The sequence below is a fragment of the Aquarana catesbeiana genome, linkage group LG02 (genome assembly GCF_042186555.1).
Source record: "Aquarana catesbeiana isolate 2022-GZ linkage group LG02, ASM4218655v1, whole genome shotgun sequence".
In the NCBI taxonomy this organism is placed as follows: Eukaryota; Metazoa; Chordata; class Amphibia; order Anura; family Ranidae; genus Aquarana; species Aquarana catesbeiana.
In genome coordinates this window covers 41,178,882-41,202,558 of record NC_133325.1, presented here as the reverse complement: position 1 = coordinate 41,202,558, position 23,677 = coordinate 41,178,882, and the positions used below count along the sequence as shown (strand labels likewise).

At 45.4% G+C, this 23,677-nt stretch overlaps 1 protein-coding gene across 1 annotated transcript in view; it reads left to right on the top strand.

The window, feature by feature from the left end:
* The window catches only part of TENM4 (teneurin transmembrane protein 4), a gene marked incomplete in the record, with an annotated part of 1,986,086 nt that overhangs the window by 1,926,582 nt on the left and 35,827 nt on the right, over window positions 1-23,677 (top strand). The window contains 3 exon segments of the mRNA XM_073612821.1: window positions 3,151-3,383; window positions 8,957-9,111; window positions 23,093-23,677. Of these exon segments, the coding sequence (XP_073468922.1) occupies window positions 3,151-3,383; window positions 8,957-9,111; window positions 23,093-23,677 (973 nt within the window).

Sequence of the window (23,677 nt, the reverse complement as noted above, 5' to 3'; positions counted from 1 at the left end):
ACACCTACCTCCTGGAGAGTGTTCTTGATCTGGCCAACTGTTGTAAAGGGTGTTTTCTTCACCAGGGAAAGAATTCTTCGGTCATCCACCACAGTTGTTTTCCGTGGTCTTTCGGGTCTTTTGGTGTTGCTGAGCTCACCGGTGCGTTCTTTCTTTTTAAGGATGTTCCAAACAGTTGATTTGGCCACACCTAATGTTTTTGCTATCTCTCTGATGGGTTTGTTTTGTTTTTTCAGCCTAATGATGGCTTGCTTCACTGATAGTGACAGTTCTTTGAATCTCATATTGAGAGTTGACAGCAACAGATTCCAAATGCAAATAGCACACTTGAAATGAACTCTGAACCTTTTATCTGCTCCTTGTAAATGGGATAATGAGGGAATAACACACGCCTGGCCATGGAACAGCTGAGCACCCAATTGTCCCATTATTTTTGGTCCCTTAAAAAGTGGGAGACGCATATACAGACTGTTGTAATTCCTACACCGTTCACCTGATTTGGATGTAAATACCCTCAAGTTAAAGCTGAAAGTCTGCAGTTAAAGCACATCTTGTATGTTTCATTTCAAATCCATTGTGGTGGTGTATAGAGCCAAAAAGATTAGAATTGTGTCGATGTCCCAATATTTATGGACCTGACTGTACTTATGGCCAATTTAAAGTATAACTAAAGGCAACCCGTTAAGGAGCTTTACCCTCTCTGTCTGTCCTGTTTACCAATATCAGTGAAAGTGAAAGAAAATCCCAACTTTTGGGTTGTCCCCAGAAAAGTAATAGAGAGGACATCTTCCAATGGGCACACTAGTTATGGTGACCTTGGGGATTCCCAAGGAATTCCCTTAATTTGCAGGGATTTCTTCTCACTTTCTGTTTGGGTATAGGACAGGAAGTAAAGGGAAATCTCCGCAATGGGACACAGATGGTGAAAAGAAAAAAATCTGACGAGCTATAACCCTCCCTTACTCTACTCCCTTACTCTCCCTTAAAATATAGATGGACAAATCTCCCACCATGCCCATTTATACCTGAATAATGTCTGCATGTGATTGGATGCAGCCGCAATTCAGCCGAAAAGTTTTCACCTGTCTGCTGTGGCTTTTCAATGAAGGGATGCTGGGTGGGAGAAAGCCATTTAGGCCTCCCACTAAGCGACCTTTGGCCGGTTCCTCGGGAACCACAGAAATTCCTGTAAGAATACACATCTCTCTTATATGTAGACAATATGTACTTAGTCTGGAGTTGAGCTTTAAGTTAATAAAATGTAAAAGAACATCCATTACTTAAATTGATGGATGAATAACATAGCAAGGACAGATCATTTCTAAGCCTAAAAAGCCTCACTGTCGCACTAAAATCAGCCAGAGTACAGAGCAAATAGCATTCACTTTGCCTAATAATTTTCCCATTACCCACTCAGAGGCCTTTAGAAGGTTAGGGCCCAGCGGTATGAAAAGCCCGGCTTTGGAACACGAGTATTTAAGTGTCCCCAGAACGCAGCCTGTGTGGTTTCAACCCTCGCTGAACTCCATTTGTGTCAGTGTGCTCAGGAAGTTGTTTAAATACTGTTGTGGGATTTATCAAGTTCACCTAGTTTCAGAAGTCAAATCTCTTGTACACTCCGAAGTCTAGTTCATGTACAATAAAACTCTGCGTGATCCTGTTTAGTCTCAGGGAGGTTCTGTTGTGGTCTTGTATATCAGTTTAATTACTCCATTCCAGCTGTCTCTGTTATTTCGTGTTGTAACGGCTTGTTTATCCTTAAAATTATTCGTGTTCAGACATCACACCGTCCTTTTGATTATTTGCTAAAATTACACACAGCCGTTAGAAGACCATTGGGCTTTTTTCATAGAAATGGTTTTAATAGTTTTTAGTTGTCATTGAATTAAAAATCCAGCCAGTGTTTTTGGTTTTAGCTTTGGATAGAGTAGCAAGGAGATTTTCTTGCATTTCATGTCTACAAGAACACAACAGGAAATTGGTGGAAATCTTTCCAAATGAGGGTCAAAACCCACCTCTGACCATTGTCTTTAGAACAGGTGTCTCAGTTGGAATGGCTCTTATTCCTGGGACAACCACAACACTTTGGATTCCCTCTCACTTTCTCAGCTAAAACTTCCACCTTTCCTTACTGTTTATCAGCTAAAACTTCCATGCAAAGCGTTCTTTCGCTTTCAGCTTGCATGTGGTGATCCAGTATGAAGATATTGTTACAGTCTAGCTCAGCCTTTCTCAACCTTTTCAACATAGAGGGACCCTGGAAATAATGTTCTGGTCTCAGGGAACCCTTGGTAAAAATCACTACATCTACAACTCATTATACATTAGTGTGATGGACAGTGGGAAGAATGCTCCTTACACTTGTGGTCATTGGGAAGAATTAGCCCCTTACAGATAGCTAAAAGAGATCAATGGTGCCAGTGGGAACTAATCTGAGAGGGAGAAGTTTTCAGTGCTCAGGGAACCCCTAACAACCTCTGGAGGAACTCTGGGGTTCCAAGTAACCCTAGTTGAGAAACCCTAGTCTAGCTTTAAATAACAATGTTATGGTTTAAAAAAAAACAAAAACCTTTCTATATTTGCTTGGCTTCCTTCCCTACGAAGGCAGAGAAAAAATGATAGATGTACAGCACCTACCACAGAGGCGTAATTACCTCCATCCCGTAGATACACCTACAAAGAAATACCAAAAATATTTGCCCCCTCAGATTTTATTAGGGTCAAAAGGCAAGTAGAACATATAAAATATAAAAGGTCATATTCTTTATTACAAATATCCAATACAGATGTTAAAAACAGAGAAGTGCACCACAGCAAGGCAGAGATATCGCATACGATTGTTCCAAAATACAGTAATACATTTCTACATGCTAGAGTACAAAATACAGTTGTAAGACAACTCCAGATGGTGGAAAATATCACAATCTCAATCTGTTTCATGAAACAAGGTTCACTTCGTTTGGAGTTTGATGTTGCTGGCAGAGTGTCTGTAAATAAATCCATAAGATTAGAAGAAAAAAAATCCATAAAATCCCAGGGGCAAATATTTTTGGTACTTCTTTGTAATATAGAAAATGATGAGATCAACGTTTAGTGGTATCATTGTGTCTCCAGATCCCAATCCTGACGTGTTCCTTCAACTTATTGCAGCCACAGCCCGGCACACAAATATTACCTGGCCACAGACCCAGTCACGGGCGCCATCCTTCTCTCTGACACCAACAGCCGCCGGGTCTACAGAGTCAAGTCTATCACAGTGGTGAAGGACGTTGTGAAGAATTCGGAAGTGGTGGCCGGGACAGGAGACCAGTGCCTTCCGTTTGATGACACGCGTTGCGGAGATGGTGGGAAAGCCACGGAAGCTTCACTCAACAATCCTAGAGGTAATGCTGGGTTCACAAGTTCCAGAAATATAGCTGCTCGTTATAACTGCTTTTGGAAAGCCTCGTATCTTCATGTAAGTCTATTTCCATAATGGGTACCTGGTAGCTTCTTATGGACTTGGATAGATGGGTGTTATCTTCCTGCAATTGTCTATTTAAATCTCACATCAATCCTACCTAAGGGGATTCATACTTAAAACCTACGTTTAGTTATTTTGCTTCTAATCAGCACAAGAGACGCTGCTTACATTGAATGAGAAGTGTTCCTTGCATTGGTGACTTCTAGCTTCATTGAAATATTCCATCCTTTGCCCACCAACCCCATAATCTTTCAGTACTGCAGGGTTTATACAGCCGTTGAACATGTCATAGGCACTTGTCAAGAGTGTCGACAATGCTGTGCTCTTTTAGCTCCTTCCCTCCAATCGCAGAAGCTGTACTATAGCTTCCAGAAAGGAAAATTGCTCTGTGGATGGAGGACGGGAGGATAGAGAGCTTTTCATTGCTGGAAGCTGTAATACAGCTTCTATGAATGGAAGAGGGGAGTGGAAAGGGCAGATAAAGTTGGCAATCCTGATGAGAGCCCAGAATGTCCAGTGGCTCAGCATCGGAAGATTATGGCATTAGGGGGTGGGCAAAGTATGGAAGATTTTTCAACTAAGACGGCAGCCACCAACACAAAGGACACTTCTTATTCACTGTAAGTACCATCAACTGTGCTGATTTAAAAAAAAAATGTAGGGTTTACTGGGGACCATTTTGATGTTGCATTGACACGTTTTGTGCTTCTTTGCCTGCAGCAGGTCCTATTGAGATGCAGTAGGTAAAACTCAGCCCTTTACTGCTTTTTGGGTTTGAAAGCAGCTGTTTGATTAGTGCTACATTTGAGTGCAAAAGGCCATTAAGAAAAACAGGTCTCACCCCTTTATGTTTATGATCATGCTCTTGGTACTGCTTGCTACAAAGCCGTACTCGTAGTAGAAGAGGTTTTCCTCGGCTATCCTAAAGATTTTTCATTTGTCAGTGTAGTATGTTGTAGTGTGCAGTATAACCCCACAGTTAATGACTTCCTGTGTCCCTCAATGGACTTCAAGAAAAGGCTTTTATGGTGAGTGCAAAATTCCTTTATTTGGGCCTGTTTACCTCTTTATAGGTCATAAGGAGTAGATCTGATCCAGTAAGGTTTATTTCTCAGGTTTTCAGTCAGTTTCTTCACAAAATGCCAGGAGGACTCACATTAGCATACAAAAAGATGTACTTAATGCACCATAAACTGTTCCTTCCCTGCCAAAAAAAAAAAGAAAATCTCTTGACGTAGCTGTCTTCAATCATTCCCAAACCACAAGTGCCTTTTAAATCAAGCCATATGAAGCCTCGACTACATTTTCATAATTTAATTGTACTCCTTGTCCACAGCTAATGTCTCCTCCATATGCAAAATTGCACGTTCTGAATTTCTATTTCCAAAGGGATCGTTTTCAAGAAAAAGTTCTCCGCAAAGACTTTGTCATGGCAGCAAACCGTGACGCGGGTCCAGAGCAGAAAGTCTCAAGATTAAGGAACTCAATATTGCAGCGCCCTGTCCCGTGTCACTCTTTATCCACGTTTTTAAATTAATAGATTGCAGGCCTTTTTTTTTCCTTTATAGATACAGTTATTGTATTTTATATGGATCATAATAAAGGTTCTGTGCATAGATAATACTGTGACATATGCATATGCAGCTCAGAGACGATTGCCCGTGGGCAGTTAAGAAGCATTTAATGCAGAAGAGATGTGTTGGGTATCTTCTACAATGCATATAAAGAGATTTACTAAAACTAGTGTACAATGAATCTGGTACAGCTGTGCATGGTAGCCAATCAGCTTCTAACTTCAGCTTGTTCAATTAAGCATTGACAACAAAAACTGAAAGCTAATTGGTTTCTATGCAGAGCTGCAACACATTTTGCACTCTCCGGTTTTAGTGACTACTTCAAAAGAGAGTCAAATACTTATCACAGCCTACTCCTTTTATTACTTGTCATAGCCTTTTAATCCTCTGTTACTGTCTGTGCTGGCCAAGCTCCCCTGCCCCTCCCCACACTTCTTTACACCATTTTTTGTAGCTGCTGGGGAAAAAGTCTCAGCCCTTTGTTCTCCACAGGAACCCCTAAAAAAATGTTTTAGTCTCATGAAACCCTTACTAAAACCAATTCATTGGGGGTCAATGGGGAAAATGTGCCTTAGATCGGTGGCCGGTAGGAAGAATGTCTCCCCTACAGTGGTTGACAGAATGCCACACTTAAAAACAGCTAAAAGATAATTGTGTCATGCTTCTGGTTTTGCCAAGTGGCATTGGCCCTGGAACTAGGCAGGCACCATCCGATGGGAGGTTATTATTATTATACAGGATTTATATAGCGCCAACAGTTTACCCAGCGCTTTACAATATAAAAAGGAGACAATACAGTTATAATACAATAAAATATAAGAGGATTAAGAGGGCCCTGCTCAGAAGAGCTTACAATCTAATAGGGTGGGACAGTTGGTACAAACTGTTGTAACTGTGGGGAATGAGCTGATGGCAGTGGTAGAAGATTAGTTGGAGATGTGATAGGCTTTCCTGAAGAGATGAGTTTTCAGGGATCACCTAAAGGTAGCAAGAGTAGGGGATAGCTGGACAGCTGGAGGTAGCGAGTTCCAGAGGACGGGAGAGGCTCTGGAGAAATCCTGGAGATGAGCATGGGAGGAGGAGACGAGAGAGCTTGATAGTAGGAGGTCTTGAGAAGAGCGGAGAGGATGATTTGGGTGATATTATTAATCGGCCCCTAGCAACCTCCGGAGGAACCCTACGCTTCCATGAAACCCTGGTTGAGTGTGGCTTCTATAGAGGGTCACTTGAGAGACAGCTCTGAGTCTGCTGGAGCTGTTGACATCACATCCAAGATGGTGGCACCCAGAAGCAGTCCAAAAAGTTTTTGCATATCTACACAAGGGAGGCTTTTACAGGTAAATAAGATGAATAAAATATCTTAAATGCACATCAAATCTTATGGGAAGATTGTTTTGATGTTGAAATGAATGCTTGGTGACAGGGTCTTCTTAAAATGGTTCTAAAGGCTGAAGGCTTTTTACCTTAATACATCCCCCCCAAGCTCCGCCTTATGCTTACCTAAGGCCGATCTCAATCCAGCACTGATCACAGGAGCAGCAGCTCTCTCGGCTATGTCCCCCCCCCCCATAGAGACAGCGGTGGGACCCATTGTCTCCTGCTGCTGTCAATCACAGCCAACAAGGAGGGCATGAGGGGCGGAGCCGAACAGCGCACTTGTGTGTCTATAAACACAGAAAGCCATCTCAGGAGTGAGCATACACGAGTGCCCCCATAGTAAGTAACTTTCCATGGGGACACTGGGGGGGCAGGTGTGTCAACGGAGGATCCTTGAAGAGGAGGATCTGGGCTGCTCCGTGCAAAACCATTACACAGAGCAAGTAAGCATGGAGGATTTATGTTAATGTGAATCGTCTCGTGGTAGGGTCTCTTTTAGAGTTTACATGTGTTATTAAATGAGAACTCCAACAAAACAATAAAACGCATGTAGCCTGATCACTAAACGCAAGGCTAAGCTAGAGATTCTTTTGTTTTTTTTATATATATATATATATATATATATATATATATATATATAATTTTTTTTTTTTTTTTGCGATGGATAATTCATTTCATTGCACTTCCCACTTTTGTCTTCCAGTAGATTAATTATATGAACAGAGAGTTGATCTTACATTAATTTTTAAGCCTCTAACATGTCTTAGATGTGAAGGAAGTATTTGTCACGTTAGGAAATGAGGGGGAAAAAATACACAGCCTCATGACCTCCTGTTTTTTTTTTTTTGTTTTTTGTTTTTTGAGGCTTAGAGCCTCCCCTCTCTTCCCACCTCCATCCAAGCTGATGATTGTGGTCCGTCTTCCACCCTGCACAGCAAGGAGCACGAATTTCCAGACACTTCTGTCAAGAAACAGTCCTTGTTCTTTGTTTTGTTTTATTAGTGGAATAGAACTTGGATGGGGATAGGGTGCATATGGGATGCCCACTTGACTGAAGATAGGAAATTTAGGGACTGAGCTATTTACACCTCCGGTATTATATACAACCGCGTTATTTTCTTCACCACCAGCACATACACTTGCTTGTAGACTATCACTCCCAGGACCAGCTAGCGCTGTGGTTGGGGCCAGAGGCGTAACTAGAACCCTCAGGGCCCCGGTGCAAGAAACCATGATGGGGCCCCCCTGACCCCCCCCCCCTTTCATCTGAGCCCCGAGGCTTCCAATTTTGGGAGGGCGTCCATGGACATCCTCCCAGAACCCTGCCTCCTGCATCTCCCCTGGGACGTACATCCAGCACAATCACAGCGGCTCTTTACCATGTGATCAGCTGACCATATGTAAACAGACTTTATGGTTATCGGCAGACCTTTCCTCCCACGTGTCTGTGTGAGGAAAGGAGAGGCAACAATGACAGCAAGTTATTTACACTGATAATTAGTGCCTTGATCAGTTCAGCCTATCAGTGCCACCTATCAGTGCCCATCGATGCTGCCTATCAGTGCTCATCAATGTCACCCATCAATTCTGCCTATCAGTGCCACCTATCATCACTCATCAATGCTGCCCATCAGTGCTCATCAATGCCGCCTATCAGTACTCATCAATGCTGCCTATCAGTGTCACCTATTAGTGCTCATCAATGCCGCTATCAGTGCCCATCGGTGCCAACTCAATGGTGTCCATCAGTGCCACCTATCGGTGCTGCCTATCAGTGCTCATTAATGCTGCCCATCAGTGTCACCTATCAATGTTCATCAATGCCGCCCATCAGTGCAGCCTATGAGTGCTGCCTATCATTGCTCATCAATGCCGCCTACCAGTTCAGCTTATCAGTGCTCATCAATGCTGCCTATCGGTGCCTCTTCATCGGTGGCCCTCAATGCCCATCAGTGCCACCTATCAGTGCTCATCAATGCCACCTATCAGTGCCACCTATCATTGCCGCTTACGTTCTTATCAGTCCCTGCCCTCAGGGAGCTTGCAATCTACGGTCCCTAACTTGCATTCATACATACACATACTAGGGCCAATATAGACAGGAGCCATAAAACATTTCAGCATAGCATGTCTTTGGAGTGTGGGAGGAAACCCATGCAGGCACAGAGAGAACTCCAGGCAGGTAGTGCCATGGTTGGCATTTGAACCGACAACCCTAGTGCTGCTAGACGGAAGTGCTAACCCCTGAAGGGCCACTGAAAATGCATCCAATGAGCGTTCCGTGCAGAATGTGCTGTGTTCAATAAAGTTTATTTGTAAGCATCCATTTATGGCATCCCTCCTTGAACACGTATGGTCCTAATGAAGAGACTACCAGCTTGGAAAATTGTGTAACACTGCATACGTTATACATCTAGGAAATGCATATTGTAACTTCTTGAAGAGATGCTTTAATTTTATATCTTGACAGGCATTTCCCATTTTAAAAATTTGCCAAATTATTTATTTGCTCACGATCTAACCTCACTCTCTCCCTCTCCAGGCATCACCGTTGACAAGTTTGGCCTCATCTACTTCGTCGATGGCACCATGATACGCCGAATCGACCAAAACGGCATCATCTCCACTTTGCTCGGCTCCAACGACCTGACCTCGGCCAGACCGCTGAGCTGCGACTCCGTCATGGACATTTCCCAGGTACGCTTGTGTCGCAACATTCGGTTTGATCTTTGGGTTTCACAAAGCGAACCAGATGAACTGGCTCTGCGAAGTCCCCCTCCCCATATCCTAAAATTTGCTGCAACTGAAATGTAAGAGGATTTGGGTCGTATCAGATTGCAAATTAGTTGCAGTCGGAGTCATGCTGTGCTTTAAAGAGCTCAAGATCAAAAAAACAAGTTGGCGTTTGTTTTTGCTTATTAGACTACAGATAAGTCTGAATGGGGGAAGGGTATAGTTTAAGGCAAGCTGTTTCATCTAGTGCTGAAAAGTCCACTCCTCCTTCGGATCCGGCTGCTGAACGACACACGCTGACAATTTAGAACGCCAGTAAAGATAAATTGCTAGTCGATCTGTAGCAAAGCTTTTAGAAGGAACTTTTTTTATTTTTTGTGAACTTGTACTTATGATTGTAATCTGCTTAATGGATAAGTGCACTTATATTTTTTGCCCCCTTCCTTAGCCCCAAACTAACCCACTCTCCCCCTCCACAAGTGGATACTAGCTCAAGTCTAACACTGTTTGTCTACATCCAGTGGTGCAAGTCTTCACTGCCCTGGCCACGCCTGAGCACTATTGCTCCACAGGCTTCTAAGGGATCAGCTCCATACTCAGGACACAGCCCCATGAAACTAAAGTCTGCAACGCTTTCCTTCCTTCAATGGTCTGAGAACTGAAATTGAAGCAACACACCACTGCCAAGAGGTCCACATACAACTTTATTCCATTAAAAGTCAGGGGTACAATCCAAAAAAGTGGCCAACACCTTTCGGGGGTCCAAGCGCCTTCTTCATCAGGGTTTAGCTGGCAACAATGTGAACAAACCAGACACAAACTGGACCTACATTTGTTTAATTTCCAGTGTGATTTACAAGCTGTCCTCTATCAGCAGCTTGTTTGGCAACAGGCTGATGAAGGGGGCGCCTGGACCCCTGAAAGTCTTTGGCTACTTTTCTTTCTCGAACATCACGGGACACAGAGCCACAGTAATTACTGATGGGTTATATAGGTATCACTGGTGATTGGACACTGGCACACCCTATCAGGAAGTTCAACCCCCTATATAATCCCTCCCCCTTGCAGGGATACCTCAGTTTTTACGCCAGTGTCTTAGGTGATGGACGTGTAAAGATGTCCTGTGCTGAGCTCCAAAGGGAATATCCTAAGATCCTATACTGGGGCAAGCCAGGCGAACCGGATCCATTCAAAGTGTCTTTTCATGGCCGAATTGAATGGTACCCGGGCCTCGTGTCCGAAGAAACGAGGTTTTACCCGTAATGCTTCTCTTTTTAGAGAGCTGGACCCCGCAGATCAGAAAATGGCTTTAAACTTCCTAATTTCTGGCGAGGTGCTTTACGGTCCCAGAACTGTTGGATCCCCCTACTGATGGGGGCCCCAGTCTCTGACGGTTTTTTCAAACGGAGCCCACCGTGAGAGGTGAAGATTGGGTCTGTGTAAACGGCACCCTGCGGCTGGATAAGGTAAGAGGAGATTCCACAGAATTTTTGAGTTCTAGTGGCTTTTCTCCTTTAAGGTAAATGCATGCTATGCCTATTGTGACCACCGGGGGCTGCCAAGAGCACAAACCTACACATGCTGAATGTCTGTCTCAGGTGTTGTAATCGCTGTGTATGTCCCAGCGTATCAAGCAGGCTGCAAGCAGGTAAGGTGGATGGGGGGATTTCTCATGTTTGAATGTTCCCCCCCAGGCTAGAGAGGGGCCACAGGGGTCTAGAAAGTGGTTATACCACCCGGGCTCTGTGGCCTAATGGCCACCATCTCTGAAGATAGCCGTTCAGGCAAATCTTGTTACCAGTCTCCCTCCTTCCCCCCCCCCCATCCCCAGCCTTTTCTCCAGAGCATGACAGGAGAGTCGGCAGTGCGGGAAGCGCTCGTTTTTTTTCAAAACTCGAGGGGGGGGGGGGCGGTAGAGGAGGGGGCGGGATGTAAGGACAGAGTGTTTAGACTCCCACTCAGGCCAGCTGCAGGCTATTAAAGGCACTCTGTACAGGTGCACTCAGCCTTCTGAGAGACACAGAGCTGACGGTCGCATGTAAGGTGGGACACAGGCATTCTCCTAGGCAGCATTTACTGAAGTAACACCAGACTGAGCATTGGGTAGCAAGGCTTTTAGCCAGACTACATCGCTCAGCGGACAGTGTTCATTTGTATACCTCACACCTTGTTGCTTTGCACTATGGGTAGAAGAGGTTCAAGCACCCCAGGAACCAGAGACACTAGGGGATCTCGTTCAGGTTCTGAGGGCCCCCTGTCGGCAGCATCCTTCCCCCCTAAAGATGGGCCAGGGACGGCTAGCCAGGGAGAGCCATCGGGGTCAGGGGCTACACCTGCTTCTGGCACTTCAGCCCCTGTATATATTACACAAGAGGTTTTTTCCTCATCCATTAATGGTCTAGAGGAAAGATTAATGGCCGTGATTACGTCTTCACTCAGTGGAAGAAAACGCACTAGGCCTTCCTCTGTTCCCCAAGACCCTCAGACAGAGGAGCTCTGGGATAAAGGAGATGAATCCCTTTCAGAGGATCGGGATGGGATGGATGATTCCTCTTCGGAGGATTCAGGTGGAGAGGGACCCTCTGCGACTTCCCAAGAGGAGAAAGTCTTAGTGCAGATCCTCACTGGATTGGTCCGCTCCACATTTAAGTTGCCCATACCTGAAACTGCTAAAGAATCCTCTTCTGCTTTGGGGTCACTGAAACCTTTCCAAGCAGCACATGCTTTTCCTGTTCATACTTTACTTGAAAAGCTTATTTATTCTGAGTGGGATCACCCAGACAAACGTTTTTTTCCGCCGAGAAAGTTTTCAACACTTTATCCGATGGAAGAAAAGTTTATTAAAATGTGGGAAATACCAGCTATTGATGCCGCCATTTCCTCCATAAATAATAGCCTGACTTGTCCTGTAGACAATGCTCAGATGCTCAGGAATCCTGTAGATAAAAGGATGGAATCCCTATTGAAGGATGTTTTCTCCTTAGCAGGATCAGTGGCCCAACCTGCAATAGCAGCGATTGGAGTCTGTCAATACTTAAGAGACCATGTTAAGCAGGTCATCAAAGTATTACCTGAACAGCAGGCCCAGGGGTTTGCTAACCTTCCAGCGGCCTTATGCTTTGTGGTTGACGCCATTAGAGATTCTATCGTGCAAACCTCCCGTCTTTCACTGGGGTTGGTGCATATACGTAGAATCCTATGGTTGAAAAATTGGTCAGCCGAAGCACCATGTAAGAAGCTACTGGCTGGGTTTCCATTTCGTGGTGCAAGGTTGTTTGGAGAGGACTTGGATAACTATATCAAGAGAATCTCTTGTGGGAAAAGCACTCTCTTACCTGTCAAGAAGAAGAGTAAGCGTCCCTCTTTCAAACGGACTCTTTCCCCAGCGCCGGGGGCTTCAGCCTCCAGGCAGTCTCGATGGCCGCCTCCATCGGGGTCCAGAGACAAGAGTCAACCCCAGGGACAAAAGAAGTCCTGGGGAAAGAAGCCTACTAGGCAAAACACTAAGACCTCTGCATGAGGGGGCGCCCCCGCTCACTCGAGTGGGGGGAAGACTGCGACAATTCTCAGAGCTCTGGCAGGAGGACTTCCAGGACAGATGGGTAGTCTCCACGGTAACCTTAGGGTACAAGCTGGAGTTTCAGGAATTCCCTTCTCCTCGGTTCCTCAGATCAAATGTTCCCAGAGACCCAGAGAAGAAGCAGTCGCTCCTTCTAGCGTTAGAGCGACTTTTGTCGCAGGAGGTCATTATGATAGTTCCCGCAAAGGACCAGGGATTGGGCTTCTATTCCAACCTTTTTACGGTCCAAAAGCCAAATGGGGATGTCAGGCCCATTTTGGACTTAAGGGATCTGAACCGATTCCTAAGGATTCAATCCTTCCGCATGGAATCAATTCGAACAGTAGTTCCCACCCTGCAGGGAGGAGAATTTCTGGCATCAAGAGACATCAGAGATGCATATCTGCATGTGCCCATTTTTCCTGCTCATCAGAAGTTTCTGCGCTTCGAGGTAGGAGGGCGCCATTTCCAGTTTATGGCTCTGCCCTTTGGGATAGCCACTGCACCTCGAGTGTTCACAAAGATCTTGGCTCCTCCTCTGGCCAGATTAAGGGCTCAGGGTATAGCTGTCATAGCATACCTAGACGACCTGCTCTTGATAGACCGGTCGGTAGCCTCTTTGAATGGAAACTTGAGGACCACGGTCAGGTATCTAGAACACCTGGGTTGGATCCTCAACTTAGAAAAGTCTTTCCTAAAACCAGTAAGAAGACTGGAATATTTAGGTCTGATTATACATACAAGCCAGGAGAAAATATTTCTACCCCAGGCAAAGATCACTGCTTTGAGAGAGCTGATTCTGACAGTAAGGACCAAGAAGGGTCCCTCAGTCCGCCTTTGTATGAGGCTACTAGGGAAGATGGTGTCTTCATTCGAAGCAGTTCCCTATGCTCAGTTTCACTCAAGAATGCTGCAACACAGTATTCTGTCGACCTGGAACAAGAAGGTTCAGGCATTAGACTTTCCGATGCACCTGTCGCATGCGGTGCGTCAGAGCCTCAATTGGTGGCTCATACCCGAAAACCTGCAGAAGGGGAAATCCTTTCTACCGGTTACCTGGACGGTGGTAACAACAGATGCCAGTCTGTCAGGTTGGGGAGCAGTTCTGGAACAGGCTGCGGTCCAAGGAGTATGGTCCAAGACAGAGAGGACCTTACCCATCAACATTCTGGAGATCCGGGCGATACATCTAGCTCTAAAAGCCTGGACTATCAGGCTACAGGGTTGTCCGGTCAGGATCCAGTCCGACAATGCCACAGCAGTGGCTTATGTCAATCATCAGGGAGGCACCCGGAGCCGAGCTGCTCAAAAAGAGGTGAACCAGATCTTAGTCTGGGCAGAGATGCATGTGCCATGCATATCGGCAGTTTTCATCCCGGGAATAGAGAATTGGCAGGCGGACTATCTAAGTCGCCAGCAGTTACTTCCAGGGGAGTGGTCTCTGCATCCCGACGTCTTTTGGGCCATATGCCAAAGATGGGGGGTTCCAGATGTAGATCTCTTTGCATCCCGATTCAACAAAAAGATAGACAGATTTGTGGCAAGGACAAAAGATCCTCTTGCATGCGGGACGGATGCGTTGGTGATTCCGTGGCATCGGTTCTCACTGATTTACGCATTCCCGCCTATTCTGCTACTACCACGACTCCTTCACAGGATCAGGCAGGAAAGGAAGTCGGTACTTCTGGTGGCCCCCGCTTGGCCCAGAAGGACTTGGTATGCAGAAATAGTAAGGATGACGGTAGGTTCCCCGTGGACACTACCGGAACGCCCAGACCTGTTATCTCAAGGTCCAGTGTTCCATCCTGCCTTACAAACGCTAAATTTGACGGTTTGGCTATTGAGACCCACGTTCTGAAGAGTCGTGGGCTCTCAGGTCCTGTCATATCTACCTTGATTAATGCAAGGAAGCCAGCTTCCAGGATGATTTATCATAGAGTCTGGAAAGCTTATATAACCTGGTGTGAATCCAGAGGTTGGCATCCCAGGAAATATGTCATAGGTAGAATCCTTGATTTTCTACAGATGGGATTAGAGATGAAGCTGGCCTTGAGTACCATCAAGGGCCAGGTCTCTGCTTTATCAGTATTATTTCAGCGGCCACTTGCTTCGCATTCTTTGGTCCGAAACTTTATGCAGGGGGTGATGCGTCTTAATCCTCCGGTTAAAGCGCCCCTAAACCCCTGGGACTTGAATTTGGTCCTGGCTGTGTTACAGAAACGGCCTTTTGAACCAATAAGTCAGATTCCTTTGGTCTTGTTGACAAGGAAATTAATTTTTCTGGTGGCCATCTCTTCTGCTAGAAGAGTATCAGAATTAGCAGCTCTTTCCTGTAAGGAGCCTTATTTGATTATACACAAGGATAGAGTGGTACTATGCCCTCATCCTAGTTTTTTACCGAAGGTGGTTTCTGATTTTCATTTAAACCAAGACATTGTTCTACCTTCCTTTTTTCCAGATCCCTGTTCTCCGGAAGAGAGATCTCTACATTCGTTGGATGTAGTAAGAGCAGTTAAGGCCTATCTAGGGGCAACTACTCAGATCCGCAAGACGGATGTTTTGTTTGTGCTGCCAGAGGGTCCCAATAGAGGACAGGCAGCGTCAAAAGCTACCATTTCTAAATGGATTTGACAGTTGATCATTCAAGCTTACGGTTTGAAACAGAAGATTCCTCCGTTTCAGATCAGGGCACATTCCACAAGGGCTATTGGTGCTTCTTGGGCAGTGCATCACCGGGCCTCTATGGCTCAAATCTGCAAGGCCGCAACCTGGTCTTCAGTTCATACATTCACCAGATTCTATCAGGTGGATGTGAGAAGGCATGAGGATATCGCCTTTGGGCGTAGTGTGCTGCAGGCAGCGGTACAGGGTCCTCGGGTCTGATTGCACCCTAATTGGTCGTGGTTCCCCCCCCTCAGGTAGCATTGCTCTGGGACATCCCATCAGTAATTACTGTGGCTCTGTGTCCCGTGATGTTCGAGAAAGAAAATAGGATTTTTTAAAACAGCTTACCTGTAAAATCCTTTTCTTTCGAAGGACATCACGGGACACAGAGGTCCCACCCCTCTTCTAATACACTATATTGCTTGGCTACAAAACTGAGGTATCCCTGCAAGGGGGAGGGATTATATAGGGGGTTGAACTTCCTGATAGGGTGTGCCAGTGTCCAATCACCAGTGATACCTATATAACCCATCAGTAATTACTGTGGCTCTGTGTCCCGTGATGTCCTTCGAAAGAAAAGGATTTTACAGGTAAGCTGTTTTAAAAAATCCTATTTTTCGTATTGTACCCCTGGGATTTAATGGAATAAAGTCGCATCTGGACCTGTTAACGCAGTGGTGTGGCACTTCGATATCAGTTCTCGTTACATTACACTACAGGCCAAGGAGACTGGAGATCCTTTGGGGTGGAGAAGCTGCCTGCCCAAGAACCAGATCATTTACACCAACATCAATTCTTTAAGTTAACAATACCAGTAAGATCACCCTACCCGTCCAGCGCTATCTTTCCAATGTCCTCAACTGTTACATGGTCTGAGGTCCCTTGCACTGACATCTTCTACCCTGCTTCTCCTGGGTGCCGAAAATTGCTAAAGAAGACTGAGAGCAGGCAAATAGATTTATTTCATTGCAGAAGAGACATTGCATGACTCTTCTGCAATAAAGGGCCTATCTGCTTGCAGTTTTTTAACAAGGGGCTTAAACCGGAACTAAACCCTCCTATCCTTTTCAGCCAATGAAGCTGCCATCTTGGCCTCTGTTTGATCTGCAACTCCCATGATGCTGTACATGTGATCAGTTATAACACCAGCCATTTGATGGTTTGAGTTTGAGAGCACAACCAATGTGATAGTTGCATTCCCATCACGTGCCGGGAATGTATCTGCTTTCTGAAACTGTTAAGTCGATGGGTTCAGGCGGAACTAAACCCTCCTTTCCTTTTTGAATGAATGAATGAATGATTTGTAAAGCGCTGCAAATGCGAACTGAATCACCTCAAGTCAAGTCGCTTCAAGTTTTTCAGTCAAGGAAGTTACCATCTAGTCTTTGTTTGATATGCAACTGCCATGGTGCTGCATGTGTGATCAGTTATGACACAACCATTTGATGGTTTGACAGTTTGGTTGAAAGTACACGCAAATGTGACAGTTGGCAATGCCAGCATGGCAGGAAAGTAACCATTTTAAAAATTTGTAAATTGCCAGGTTTAGTTCCATAGGCTGTAATGCACATGTCCGGCCAGGGGCCAGGGCAGTGAAAACTTGTACCGCTAGATGTAAACAAACAGTGGAGCTCTGGCTGCCAGACTAAGGGTAAGTATCCTTTTGTGGAGAAGGAGGTTGGGTTAGGTTAGAGGAAGGGGTAAAAAAAAGTAGGGTTGTCCCGATACCAAGCATTTGCACAAGTACTTGTACTCGCACAAATGCTCCCGATGCCTAACCCAATACCTGGGAATCAGGCGGCATAGCTTGCAATCGTAAGTCAGTGGGCAGAGAGGGAGGAGCGGAGAGCGAGTCCTCAACAGGCTGGCAGCAGTGGAACTAGGTACGCTGCCAGGGGCAGGGGTGCAGGGCACAGCCGCATGTTCCATCAGAATCTTGGTACACCTTGCACTCGCCCACAGTAAGCCAGCAGCAGACATCTTGGTACACTCAGCCCATATAGTTCAGACTGGGTATAACAAGATGTCTGCTGCTTACTACGGCCGAGTGCAAGGTGTACCAAAATGAGCGTCGCAGCATATACTATATGATCAATGGCATGAATGATGAGAGGAAAGGAAGGATTTTGCAATGCTATATGCCATATAGCATTGCAAAATCCTTCCTTTCCTCTCATTATTCATGTCATTTATTATGCCAGGCCACCAATTGCCAATCAGGGCTTTATATCAGTGCCCATTAGTGCCACCTATCAGTGCCCATAAGTTCCGCCTATCAGTGCCAGCCATCAGTCAGTGCCACCTATTAATGCTGCATACCAGTGCCCATCAGTGCCACCTAATCCTGAATACTGTCACACGACATTAAAAAAAAGGTTATTGGTCATCGGTATCAGCGAGTACTTGGAAAAAAAATATCGGTACTTGTACTCGGTCTTAAAACAGTGATGTTGGGACAACCCTAGTAAAAAGGATATATACACTTTGTTTTAATGTGCACCTATCCTTTAATACAGGGGTGGGCAATACTGGACCCCTAGCTGTATGGAACTACACATCCCATGAGGCATTGCAAAACTGACAGCCACACGCATGACTCTCAAAGGCAGAGGCATGATGGGACTTGGTTTATTGTAGTCACGTTCAAGTTTTCTACATGTTTCGCCGTATGGCTTCTTCAGGAAAGAACGTGAAGATTCTTTAAATATCGAGACACACAATTCGACTCTTAACTGGTACCTAACTGCAGCTGGAAAATTCAGGTCTCCTGGTTTGCCTGGCACAACTGAGCTGTGTAAATCACAGAACTGGATGGACAGAAATACATATCTTTTTGACCGTTAAAACAGCTTCTTATAAGTATTTCATCATTATGCCTGGAATCCAGCTTTTAACCTGGATAACCTCTATCAGCCTTAGTTTTTTTTTAATCGAAAACATTTTGCGTGACAGGTGACCTTGTAATATTCCATGACAGGCAGAAACACCAGAGTTCCTCCATCTTATCACTTATGACTAGGGAGGTTGTGCGGTCAGGTCTCAGAGGTGCCGAGGAGGGGGGTGTGAAGGTTATGAAATATTTAACTGGCAGCGATGACAAGAAACAGAGTTTAAAAATTGAACATCCCCCCGCCGGGTTCAGAGCGAGCCTTGCACAAAGCTGCAGTGTAAGCGTTGCTCTGAAGATTATTGCTGGCTATGGGGCTATGCATTATTGATGAGCAAACCGCACAATGTAATGTTCTGATACTGGAGGGGCGCGGTGGGGCTGGCAGCCAGGAAAGGAGCAAAGACAGAACTAGACGATCCAGACGATAGATGGCCCCGGCCCCCTCCCCCCCCCGCAGGCAGACCGCCACCAAGGGAAGGAGCTAGCTAGTTATGTTTAGGCAATGTCACATTTAGGCGGAGGTGACATATGATGGCTTAGGTCTGTGCGGTAAAGTTCTTTAATGACCCATCTTTTTCTTATAAAAGAGAACCTGTCACCTTTTAAATGCAGAAGCATTAGAAAACAAAATACTGCTTCAAAAGAGGACCTTCTAATGCCCTGTACACACGAGCGGAATGTCCGACAGAAAAAGTCAGATGGAAGCTTTTCATCGTCTATTCCGATCGCGTGCAGGCCTCATCGGACTTCTTTTTTCGAAAATTCTGACGGACCTAGAAATGGAACATGTTCTAAATATTTCCAACGGAACCAATTCCTATCGAGAAAACCGATCATCTGTATGCTGTTCCGACGGACCAAAAACGACGCATGCTCTGAAGCAAGTGCGAGACGGAAGCTATTGGCTACTGGCTACTGGCTATTGAACTTCCTTTTTCTAGTCCCGTCGTATGTGCTGTGCGCCACCGCGTTCTGGACGGTGGGTCTTTGGTCGGACTTTGGGTTGACCGTGTGTAAGCAAGACCGCTTGAATGGAATTCCGTCGGAGTTCCGTCGGAGAAACCTTCGGAGTTTATTCCGATGGCCAAACCGGTCGTGTGTACAGGGTATAAGATCGATAAATGCGACCAACTATTTTTTATTTTCTGGCAGCAGAGCAACCCTCTGGGGTTGATTTACTAAAACAGTCCAAGCAGTTCACAGGAAAATCCAAGGTATGAACAGTCAGGTGGAGATAGACAAACCTCTATCCAGGGCATGAAATGACAAAACTGTTAATCAGATGCGGACTAGAACTTGTCATTTCGCTAGGTTATTTAATATGGCTTGTCCTGAACCGCTATAACCAAGACCCTGCACCCTCCGTTATAATAACCACACCACACCACAACAGATTGGAGTTAGTCTCGGTTCACACTAGGGCGGCTTCAAAGTCGTCCGACTCTGAAGCCACGCCCCCGCACAGCGCGACTTTAGCATGGCCTGCAAATTACTTCTATAATAGAAGTCAATGCAAGCCGCTCCGAAGTCGCCCCCAAGTAGTACAGAAACCTTTTTCTAAGTAAGTCGCTCCGATTAGAATGGTTCCATTGCACTGAATGGAGCGTGACTTGTCAGGCGGCCCCATTGTGAACCGAGCATTAATGGCCATAGCAGCTTTTTATTAACCAAATGTAAATAACAAATAGCATAATAATATAAACACAAAGACAGTACCTGCACATCACTTACTCAGGCCTCCAGCTGCAAAACCACCGTCTCAGAGACAACACGCAGATGCGCATCCCAACAACTGGGAGCCGTACCTCAGACGAGACCCTACACGCCAGTAGTGTATCTAGGTTTTGTGCTGCCCTAGGCCTAACTAAACTCGTGCACCCCCTAATTTAAATATGATCCACCCCTTCCTTTCAAGGCCACACCCCTTGCTGTTTAAGACCCGCCCTGAAATTTTGGAGTGGAGACACTAGTTCTGAGGCTGGGGGGGGGACTATTACCCTCCCTTATTCTATCCAAAATGAGGGGAAAAAAGTGTTGCCTATAGTTCTACTTTAAGCACAAATTTCTGATAATTTTATGGAGAGGACTAAGAAGATATAACCATGCCAATGGTGCAGCAGAAAACATATAGCACAGTGAAGAAGGTTTGTGGTCCAGGATGATAGGGCAGTCAAAATTAGAAGTGGCGCCCCCCACAGTTGCGGAATGCCGGCCGCCCGCATACTGCAGTGCAACCGCTTTATGGGGGCGCTAGACTAATTTGCCGCTCAGCCCAGTCCGCCCCATAAGACTGGCGCTACACTAACAGTGTAGCGCAAGCCGGCGGGGACTCTTTCCCTGCTGCTTCCCTGCAAAGTGCTGCCCTAGGCCTGGGCCTTGTCGGTCTAGGCCAGGATACAGCATTGTACCTTTGTACCAGCATTGTACCCAACACGGTACCTTTTTGTGCCCATATGAACCTTAAAGGACCTTGCACCCTGCCAGTCGCCATACCAGGCTACCCACAATGGCATAAATATCCAACACCAAAAGACCAACAAAATGCGGGGTGGGAAGTTTTTCCCTACTCGCTGACCTCCAACTGAAGACCACCCAATCAGCTAACGGACAAAACCCCCCACAGCTCCACCCATCCCTGACCCAATCAGAAAACTTTACTTGCTTACTTTTAAAACAGCTAAACTCCCACCTATACCCAAGCCCCTGATGGGTTTTGCTTCCTTTTTTTCCCCTACAAAGTAAAAGCAAAATGGGCTAGTATGCATCGCATTATGTGCCACTTATCTGCAATCGAAGCCCGCGCTGTCCCCTCTGGTGGCCGCATCCATCTTCTCCCCTCTTTTTTGGTGGCTGCGGACTCCGGCTCTGTGACTGGCCGGAGTTGGGTGACATCACTCCCGCGCATGCACGTGGGAGGCACTTGCTAGTGAAGAAACGACTCGAAGGGCCGTTTCTTCACAGCGCATGCACTGCGCCGATGACATAATCCGCGCACTACAAGATAAATGTCTTCTAAACGGCTCACCGTTAGGAGATATTTACAGTACCTATAGGTAAGCCTTATTATAGGCTTACCTATAGATACAACTTCCGCATTGGGGGTATACAACCACTTTAACCCATGTCCTGCCGGTCCTACATCTATTGCATTCTTATTATGCAATAATAAAAGCCACTAATGAGGGCAGGTGTGCACTACAGAGATGTAAGCAGCATTCTTGAGCAATGAAAGATAAAAGATGAATAGGTATATCTGTTTGACCTTTTGGGTCTGATACTTCGAAGTATTAGACAAATGCATACTTACGGACACATTTTTTATATGTATATGTGTGTCCCTTTCTTGTTTAACAAACTTGGAAGGGTGGCCAAGCCACCCCCCCCCCCCTTATTGGGTGCCCTCCTCCACACTTCCTCCTCCTCCTCCCTCCTCCCTCCCCCTCCCTCCTCTCCCCGATAATTTAGATCTCCCCCCCTGGAATTTATTGAAGAAGTTGACTTTGATAGCAAATATTGTATTATTTTATGTTGATAGTTGATGCATGACATGAAATTCTTAGATTAGGCGTGTAGAGTTAATGATAATAAATGATAATAAATAGAATTGTTGATGTTATAACCGCTACATTTCCCAACAACAATAAAGATTTGTTAAAACAAATTTATTATAGGACCTGAAATTTGACGGATTATCTAAACAGATATGATAAACTCAGTTTTGTAAAGTACTAAAAAAAAAAAAAAAAGATAACCATTGGGCCCCTTTCACATGGGCTATCCGATCGGGTCCACCTGTCAGTTTTTCAGGCAGACCTGATTGAAACGTCAATGCATTTCTATGGACAGGCGAGTTTACACCCTACCTCCGGGTCCGATCCGGTCCGCTAGAAAAAAAAAACTGAAGAGGGTTCGTCATCTTCAGTTTAGGCGGATTGGATCGGAGGGTAGCAGAGTCTGTTCACTCCCAGCTGCCCATAGAGCAAAGTGGGCTTCGTCTGTGTCCGCTCTATATAAACTGAGCGGACACGGATGTTTCATTCGCCTCTTGTGCGCCGATCAGCAAGAGATCTGCCTTGTGCAAAAGGGACCATACACAAAATCAGCCCAGTTCCTGGCACCATACAAATCACAAGGCATTTGAACTGCCAAGCAAATGTATGTCCTAGTAAGCCCCACCCCTGCAGAGCCCCAGGCTGCTTACATATGACTGACAAGCCAAGCTGTAAGCATTATGGGACTTGTTATTCCACAGAATGACAACTGGAAATTGCTTTTGCCTATCTAGGAAGGTGTGCTGGCACTTGTAGTTTGTCAGGTTGTATAATCAGAGGAGCTTTGCAGTGACTGACGTTTCTAATTTAAGCGGTAATTTTATTTATTTTTTTGGTTTGATTAAAGTAAATAAACAAGTAGATTAAAAAAAATGAGAGAGATGAAATTAGACTGGAGTGGAGCTAATTTTATTTAATGCGGTCTGTAAATGTTTGAGTTGTGCAATGTAAACATTAATGTTGCAGAAACACGGCAATTATCTAAAAGGAAAGTATTGCATCTGAGTAATCACTATTGGCTTGAAAAGAAATTGGCGTGCGTCTGTTTATAGATAAAACCCCAAATTCACAAATCCTTTTCCTGCTACACTAAAATTTGTAGTCCAGTGTATTTAAAGGGACTGGATACTTCATATAAAGTGGCAACAGCCATTTGTAAACTGTTGCGACATTCTTGTTTTTTTCCACATTGATGGTGATTGCAACAAAGCACAAAATGTTTCTACAAGTAACTGAATAATTGTTCATTTTCTGAAATGTTTCTTTGAATTTTATTTCCAGGTTCGACTTGAATGGCCTACGGACTTGGCTGTAAACCCGATGGATAACTCCCTCTATGTTCTCGACAACAATGTAGTGTTACAGATCTCTGAAAATCACCAGGTCCGTATTGTAGCCGGAAGACCTATGCACTGCCAGGTTCCTGGCATCGACCACTTCCTCCTCAGCAAAGTAGCAGTCCATGCCACCTTGGAGGCAGCTACTGCCCTGGCTGTATCTCATAATGGCATCTTGTACATTTCCGAAACTGATGAAAAGAAAATCAACAGGATTAGGCAGGTTAGCACCAGTGGTGAAATCTCATTGGTAGCCGGTGCACCGAGCGGCTGTGATTGCAAAAATGATGCCAGCTGTGAATGCTTTTCAGGAGATGATGGTTATGCCAAGGATGCCAAGCTAAATGCTCCCTCGTCTTTAGCTGTATGTGCTGATGGCGACTTGTACGTGGCCGACCTTGGAAATATCCGTATCCGGTTTATCCGGACCAACAAGCCATTCCTCAACAGCCAGAACATGTATGAGGTATCGTCTCCTATTGACCAGGAGCTGTATCTTTTCGACACAACAGGACGGCATCTTTATACC